This window comes from Gossypium hirsutum, chromosome A01 (assembly GCF_007990345.1).
Source record: "Gossypium hirsutum isolate 1008001.06 chromosome A01, Gossypium_hirsutum_v2.1, whole genome shotgun sequence".
NCBI classification, from domain to species: domain Eukaryota; kingdom Viridiplantae; phylum Streptophyta; class Magnoliopsida; order Malvales; family Malvaceae; genus Gossypium; species Gossypium hirsutum.
In genome coordinates, this window is record NC_053424.1 from 57,719,514 (window position 1) to 57,728,278 (window position 8,765).

The following is an 8,765-nucleotide window of genomic DNA, read 5'->3' on the forward strand; positions in this document are numbered from 1 at the left end:
TATGAAATTAAAGCTTATTGAGTCTAGTTTCACATAGAGTAAATGGTGTAAGCAAAATAATTTCATATTATGAGATATTTGAATTTTTGTGAGACAGCGTAAGAGTGATTTTGGGCTTCCCTGTCTTAAATTTGGAAAATCACTAAAAATTGTACAAGAATAATTAAAGGTTAGAACTGATATTAATAAGTTCTAAATGAGTCTATTTTCAAGAGAAATAGACGGGAACATCATCTGGATCCCGTACTAAGAGATAAATAAATTTTAGTTAAGAAAGGTCGAAGTTGTCAAATAGCAGAACAGGGGTAACTTTGAAGAAAAAACTGTACTTATTGGCCAATCCATAAATTCTGAAAATTTCATGGTAGAAAGATATATAAGTCTAGTTTCAAATGCTTTTAACAGATCTAAATTTATAATTCTGTAGCTCAAGTTATAAATAATTTAGTGACAATGACTCGAGTAGAAAGCTTGACTGGAATATGAGCAAATAGTGGAATTATGTGCAATTTCGATTGTGTTACCATGAGAACATGTTGTAAGAATTTGGCAAAAGCATGTTAATAAATTGCTTATTATTTTCTATGGACTTACTAAGCTATAAAGCTTACCCTCTCATTTCTATTTCTTTAGTGTTGTCAAGTTAGCTTGGTGTTGGAGATCGTTGAAGGCAGCATCACACTATCAAATTATCAATTTGGGGTATTAATAAACCTTAAGTGTTTTCAAGTGAGTGGCATGTATAGAGATTTAGTTCTTATGATATGTGTTTTATGATTTGGCCAAATTTATTGGCTTATAATGATTCAATTGTATATAGCCATGAGATGTGGCTTATATTGATTATTGGGTGGTAACCCTATTATATGTGCATGCACAAGCTTAAAAGTTTCATGTGATGTGAGTATGTGACTTGATATGGTGTGCAATGTCTTAGACAAGCATGTTATTCTACGCATGTACAATATGTTGGTATTTTATAAAGTCATGAGTTAGCCTTGAATATGAACGTTTGATGATTAAGTTGAAATCTTTTGATATGATGGTAACCATAGTATAAAAGTATAAATGATAACATAATAGACAAGGCCAAATGAGTGCGAATTGGTGTGTTTAACTTAGTATAAAATGACTATGTAAAACACATGTATCATGACATGCAAATGCTATGTTTGTGGCCTAATTGAAGATGTTTAATCATTAAATGGATGCCATGTTATAGGTCCTTGATATTGTATAAATGTATGAGGGTTTATAGTTGACCTAGGCTTGGAAAATAGCCTAAGTGTTGACCACATGGGCAGAGACAAGGCCGTGTGTCTCAGCTATGTGGGGGACACGACCTTAGCAAACAGGCGTGTGACTTGGTCGTGTGACCCTATTTCATCGCTGATGTCATAAACAAAGAGTTACACGGGTTGAAGACACGGGCATGTCTCAAGCCACACGGGCATGTATGACCACACGGCCTAACCCACACGGGCGTGAGACTCTTTAAATATGGAAAATTTCTCTAAGTGTTGTAAAATTTTTAAAAGTTCTTGGTTTAGTCCCGAACCACCCCCGATGTATGTTTTGGGCCTCGTAGGCCCGTATAAGGGACGAGTTGCATGTGTATGTATAGTTTTGTATTTAAAGGAAATCTTATGGCCTGATTTTACATGTATGTGTATGTTTAAGTCCGGTAATACCCCGTATCCAGTCCCGGCGTCGGACATGGGTAAGGAGTGTTACACAAATTGCGTGAATGGTTTAAAAAAATATGTTTGAAATCAAGAAAGTTTTTCTCAGCTATTCCGGTGGCCAATGTAGCTTTTCGAATTCAGCCATAATGACTGGACTGGGTTTGGGGTGTTACATGACTTGTAAATCTTATCTTAAAGATCCATGACTTATTTTGGACTTTATTAGAATATTCTTAATGTTGATTTCATTGCTACTTTGATGGGGATTGAGATTGTAAATGATCTAGTAGGTTTGCAAGTCAAAATAACATATATTCATAAGACTTATATAAGTTTTTACTAAAAGTTGTTAACACTTCTTATGTTAATTAGTAATTCATTGCTGTGAGTGCATTATTTAAGTAAACAAGTAAGTTACTTCGTTTACAAACTAAGTTGGAGAGAGATCAAAATCATAGGTACAAAAGTGAGATTATTATATCATGCATGAAAGAATTTAGATTACTATTTATATGTGGTTAAAGATAGAGAATATTTTCTCAGGGACAAAACATCCTGGATGTCGTGAAATTTATTTGACTTAGTTTGATGGAAAGCAACAGTCTACATAAGCCTTTACTAATATCATGATTTCACCATGTTTTAATTATAACTTTGATCTTTGGTAAAATCTCAACATCACTACCTTTCTTATTCAAAATGATGCGAATTCTCTTTTCATTTTATTGACCCTTTTATTGATTGTTCTTTACAATCAATTCCATACCTCGATTCAAAGATTTACATTTTAACTTGACTAAAGATATTTTTTGGTGTTTAATTTAACCGGTCAATATAATAAAAATAAAACAGTAGATATTCTCAAGAGTTTAATTATTTATAACTCATAATGGTGTGAATTATAACACCAGAAAAATTTTGATTGATTGAAAAATAATCTCTTTTAAATAAAAACTAAATAAAATTTAAGGCGGTTTATTGTATAAGGAGATGTTTTGTATTTATTTAGATTTTATTTGACATATGTAAATTTGAGTATTTATTTGAAATTCATAATTTTAAACATAAATTTTGGAAAAAAATTATTTGACTTGATGGATGAAGAAAGACGAAGAAAATGAAGAAAGATTTTTTACCCAAATGACATGAAAAAAAATATTTTTTCTCATATGATTTTAATTCGGGAAGGATGTTATAAAATAAAGTGATGGAAATATATTAAGTGTTCTATAAAAATAGCATAAAATATTAAAAAATATGTTATAATAAAATATTAAAAAATGAGATTAACTTTAAATTTAAATCATTTTAAAATATTTAGTTTGTAGATATCAATAAAATAATATAATATCATCAAATTTTAAAAATATACAAATAGTACTATACAATTATCTATATATAACATTTTCTCTAATTTAATTTAATTTTAATTAAATGACATAAAAATAATTAAAATTTTAGAAAAAAAATTATGTCGGAACTATAGCTAATTTTTTTTGAAAAATCTAAAATAAATAATTAAAAATTAAAAGAAGAGATAAAAAATTGAAAATTAAGAAAAAAATAAAAAAAACCTTAGTAGAAAGTTGAAAAATTATAGCCACCACTTCATTATTTGATTAAAAGTTAAAATATATGAAATAGAAAACCATTTAAAATGGAAAAAGAAAACATCAACTGCCTAGAAGCTAAAAACAATTTTTAAAAATTGGTTGAAGAAAATAAAAAAATATTAAATTTTGGAAAAATATTAAAAATAATTAAAATTGTAAAAGAAGAAAAAAGTTGTTTATTATTTTAAAATTTAGTTAAAATTAAATGAAATTAGTAAAAAATATTAGATATAAATGAGTGAATGATAATACTTGGATACTTTTAATGGATAATTTGATAATGTTATAATGATGTCTAAAATTTGTCTAATATAAGTTATTCCTTTAAAGAAATAAATATATAAAAAATTGAGAGGCATAAGTTTTTATTTTTGTTTTGCTTGTGATAAAATGCTCTTAAATATATAGACAAGATGGGAAGAAGCAGATAACAGTAAATGTAATTAGGCCTACTGCAATGAAACCAATAAAGTTTCGGCCCATCTCATTGTTGACTTGTTCTGGTCCTCAAATAAAAAAGGAAAAAGTTCATAAATCAAGCATAACAAGGTGAAGGTGCACTGAGCAGAGGTTAAATAAGGAATGGAAGGTGAGGAATTCGCAGTGGGTTGCTTCCTTTCAATTAAGACAACTTTGGGCGACGAATTTGAAGGTCAAATTATCAGTTTCGACCGCCTCTCCAACATCCTCGTACTTCAGGAGGGTTTGGAATCAGGACCCAGAAGGAACATTCGGCTGCTGAAGGCTAATCACATTAAAGAGTTCTCTTTATTGCGCCAAGATGAAGATCCTCTTGATGTTAAGAAATGTTTTTTAGACCTTACTAGCCTTCAAGCAAGAGAAGATTCTGCTATTAGGTAACTGATTTCCTCATATCTAGGGTTTTGTCTTATTAGAATTTCACTGAGTTGGATATATATATATTTGCTTTTTGCAGGCAAGCTGAGGCTGATTCAGAGAGGTTTGGTGTTGGAGTTACCAGTGAGGCACAGACTCTTTTTGATGCTTTGTCTAAAACGTATGTTCACTTGTCCTTGGACTCTTACTCCTCCTCCTTCTCTTATTTTTCTCTCTTAAGAGTTGGGGAAATGTTGAAGGGATTGTTAAGATTATAGTTATTTTCTCAAGTATACAGGTAGGAAATTGATTCTATATTGTTTTAAGGGATGCATATAAACCTCTTGAAAGCATAAAGATGGTTAATTGTTGTGCGTAAGGGTTGTCCTTTTAAAAAAAAAAGGTTAGTATTAGCAGGGAGACAGAAATTTGGTTGAAATTGTAGGAAAGGAGCGTAGAAGAGCAGTTCTCGGGTCAGGATAAAAGCATTAATGAAGGATATTTAATGCAGGATGGTAAAAATAATAGATGCATTTGTTGTGTCTCACCACATTGTGCTTACTGTTAGATAATCTGCCATAGTATTCACTTGCAGAAATGATAAATGTCCTTAAGAGAAGTATAGTGTTAAGTACCTCTAAGTGTGATGACTTCTAACAGGTTATAATGCAATGACTTAACAATTCATATGTTGCAACTAAGCAGAGTTTATTTTATTTTATTTGACATCAAAATGAACAATGTTAAATGAGGAATTTTTTAAAAAACTTTTATTAATGCGTTGAATATTATTAAGATGCCCCTACTCAATGAATAATTAAGATGGTGCTAAAATTATGAATGTTTAATGCATCTTAGCTAATTTAGGAAGGTTGAGGAGGAAGAAATAACATAGACATAGAGGGGCAAGGGCCCTGTGGTAGCTTGTATCAAGTTCTTTTAAGATGCATTATATTTTTGAGATCTTTTCACAATCATAATTCATGAAATTGACAAACCCAAAGCCTTGATAATTATCAACCTTTGGTAATTATAAAACCGTCAGAATCTGTAATTAGATGAGCTAGGATTGTGCAAGTGTCATGTGCTGGGACTTTAGTTTTGCTATCGTGCTACTTTAGGCCTGCACCTTATGCCTTACTCCTTAGTATTCCTAGTTCTGAATTCAAACACTTCACGTGCAATATGATAGCTAATATGCTGTGAGAGAGTGTAGGAGAATGCTATAAGCTTGTATTAATGGTGCTCGACATGTAAGCCAAGGGTTACACCATTTTACAGATGAGGGTAGGTTCCTTAAATTTAAAGGCCAGACCCCCTTAGTGAACGGCTAGGATACATGCTCTAGATTTATCTAGGCCAGACCCTCTTAGACTAAGCTATAATACTTCCATGTGGTGAAGTAGATGATAAAGAATTTATGTAGAACTCTAAGAGGAATTGGAATGAAGATATGGAAGTTTTCTTTATATTCTGAAATTTGCTGCATGAGTGGCCAGCCTTTTCATACAGGAAAAATTAAGCTGTACCTAAAATCTCTTCTAAAGAATCGATCAGCTATACACAATTTCCTATATTGTAGTCTATCGAATCTTTCAATTTAGCCTATCAAATACTTGGATTCTTGGAAAAGAATTCCAGATTTCCACACATTCTGTAGATCTCTGTGGCCAAAAGCCATGAGTGAACCTTCTTCTATTTCTGTAGTGATAATTGTTCTTTTCCCATTCATGATTATGAACAACTGAAGGCATAAAAGAAGTAGTGCTGATCTGCAATTGCAACAGTAATCACTCTTCTTATTTGTGGGATCAGACTAACTAGAAATCACAAAATCCTCCTTCTTGACATATAGAGTATTCCCTATAGGATCTTGTTAATGTTGTTTTAGATTCAAGAGATCTCCAATCCAAATTGAACATTAATCGTTTTCATAAGCATAAGCAGTACGTGGCAATTTTGTAGACAGGTTAATTTGCATTCCATGTTGCTATCAGCCATGGTATTTTGTGGATGTGCAGGAAAAGTTGTGTAGCAGCTTTCTAAAAAATCTTCCACCCTTCCAATACCATCACTAGCATTGGTGCGCTGCAGTTTGGTCTTCCTTACACTCCCTCCAGAATAAATCTGCTGGTTCCAATTCTGTTGAGAAGTTGGCTGAAAGCCATTCAAGCAATTGCAAAATGGCAGTTATTTCTCATTGTAGCTGCCAAAAGACCTACAGAAAGCATATACCTCTATTTGTTGTCTTGGTCCTAAAACAAACAAATTCCGTTACTTTTTGTCTCCCAACTATGACATTAGCCTAATCTGTCCCGAAACATCCATAAAAAATTTAACTATGGTAGAAGAACCATGAAAAGAATAAATGAAATATCTCTCATTTGTTTGAAACATAGCTGAAGTTGGAAATAGAATATGTTCTCATTGTCTAATCATCCCAAGTTCCACTTGTCCACTAAGGTGGGGACCTGTTCCATACTATACATCGTTGATTAGTTTCTACTGTATCTATCACAAAAGAGGAGTCTGGAGGCTTCCTGAGCCCGCCGGCCTGCCTGCACCACTTAGAGTGCCCTGGAGGCTTCCAGAGCACTCGGCCAGCCTTCCTCGCATGCACAGCTGCACTATGGTTACATGTACGGGCACTGCCCTCGGTTCTCACACGTTGGCTGTGACATAAGCGTTTGCTTTTGTTCTCTCAAAGATGTGACCTAGGTTCATCTGTATCTTCTTTTCTTCCTTAATCCTTGGACATATCAGGATGATCTGGAAAGTGGAGCTATTTGCTTTTTAACTGCATTCCTTCCCCACCAAAAGGTAGAAGCATTTTTAAGATTCATTCTTGATCTCTGGCTCTGTCTATTGACTGAATTTTGGAGGTTCTAATTTGTCTCTATGGGCTTCTTTGAAGTTCATTAATTTATTGCTCTGTATAAATCATGTTGAAAACTTAACGCATATTACGATAACATAAATGCATATGATCAGGCTACCTGTTCGCTGGGACAAGACTGTCATTGTTGTAATGAATGAGGTGCGTGTGAGCAGTCCATATCTCCCCGAGTCTGTTAGTGGAGGAACTCCTGCAGCCAATGAACGAGTGAGAAAAGTGGTAAAAAGCTCTAAGGGACTTTGATATTTTTTTTCTGGTAATATGATTCCTTTATCATTTATTTAAGTTAAATTTATTTTCCAGCTGGAGTTTGAAAGGAAGAGGATGCAAACTCGTGGTACTAGCCAGTGACAAACTCACATTTGTTTTGTTCAAAGGTTGGAGAAACCAAAATGTGTTATGATTGGTATTATTGTGGTAGTTCTTTGGCCTCACATGTTTCTGATTTTATTGAAAGAGTTTAAACAAATGCCTGATACTGAATTGTTAGTCCTAATATAATGCTACCTACTTTTTTTAGATGAGTTTGTTGGTAATGAAGCCAGTACAAGTAGGGGGAAGTTGGGTTATGATTTTGATTTATTGGAAATTTTGCTTTATAATCCATTTCCACCTGTACTAGGTATACAAAATTATGTGACCCCAATGATCTGGGTGAGAAAAAAAATTTAAACAAAGATATATTTATCTTTGGATGAGGCTTCTTTGTTTATCTTCATGATTAAGGTTCAAACATTGGTACTGTGTTTTTAACTAGGTTCTTTTAATGATTTCATATAAACTATTAGAAAACGTATAAATCGATTTTTTTGAAACATTGTTTTTTTTTTTTGATCGATTTTGCTCGAAGTATTTTGTAAGGCAAATTTTCCGGAAATATTTTTTTTTCAAAAAATTGTTTTTATTCAAACAAATATAGTATGAAAAATATTTATTACAAAATATAATAGATTTTTTTCTTACAATCAAAATTTATTTCATAGCGAGATAATACCAACTTTTTTACCTGGCCATATACGGATTTGGTTGTATTATATATATCAATTAAAATACAATAAAAGTATTTTATAATTTTGTATAAATTTAATTTTATAATTAATATTACAAATAAATTTATGATTTTTTTATATTTTGTAATGCAATATTTTATTTGATAAAAAGAATGTCTTAGATTATTATATGTTATATACAATTTTATAGACTGAACAGGGATAAAAGCGTGTTTACGAAATCTATTAAATTTATTTTGTCTAATAATATGTTTACAAACTATAAAAGAAATAAAAAGTTTAAATCTTATTTATTAATAACTTAATTAATAAACCTAATTTAAGTTTATTATTTATTCATTTATAGTTTTTTAAAATATACATAAATATATTAAAAATTTGATAATTTTCGTCTCATGAATTTAATATATGTAAGCTTTTTGCAAGGTTTGATTGAAATAAAAAATTATTTTTTATAATTTATCTTTTCAAAATATACATTATCGCTCGGTCATGAGGATTAATTATTTAAGGTCGACCACTCTCGTACCCTTTGTAAAAAAAAATCGATAATAAAATAAAAAGAGAATAAATAACCAAAACAAATAAATGGCCAAAGAACATGTGTTCATCAAGACCTGTGCTGCCGAATAAATGAAAAGTTAAAAAGTAAAAAATATTTCAAAAAAAAAAAAAGAAGAAGAGAAAGTTATAAGGTAAAAATCTTTAAAGAAACCACTAGGAC

At 31.4% G+C, this 8,765-nt stretch overlaps 1 protein-coding gene across 1 annotated transcript; it reads left to right on the plus strand.

Annotated features, from left to right (window-relative positions):
• The first annotated feature begins 3,663 nt into the window (after positions 1 to 3,663).
• Positions 3,664 to 7,550, plus strand: LOC107952762 (protein LSM12 homolog). Its single transcript, XM_016887929.2, has 4 exons — positions 3,664 to 4,155; positions 4,236 to 4,316; positions 7,127 to 7,250; positions 7,335 to 7,550. The coding sequence occupies exons 1-4, from the start codon at positions 3,881 to 3,883 to the stop codon at positions 7,380 to 7,382; spliced, it is 528 nt and encodes a 175-aa protein (XP_016743418.1). The 5' UTR covers positions 3,664 to 3,880; the 3' UTR covers positions 7,383 to 7,550.
• The last annotated feature ends 1,215 nt before the right edge of the window (positions 7,551 to 8,765 follow it).

What these genes read in the sequence shown, in the direction of transcription:
- LOC107952762 (XM_016887929.2), top strand. Translation starts at nt 3,881, where the DNA reads ATGGAAGGTGAGGAATTCGCAGTGGGTTGCTTCCTTTCAATTAAGACA. An exon ending in AGAGAAGATTCTGCTATTAG is followed by an intron (nt 4,156 to 4,235) that starts GTAACTGATTTC and finishes TGCTTTTTGCAG; the next exon opens with GCAAGCTGAGGCTGATTCAG. An exon ending in ATGAACGAGTGAGAAAAGTG is followed by an intron (nt 7,251 to 7,334) that starts GTAAAAAGCTCT and finishes TTTATTTTCCAG; the next exon opens with CTGGAGTTTGAAAGGAAGAG.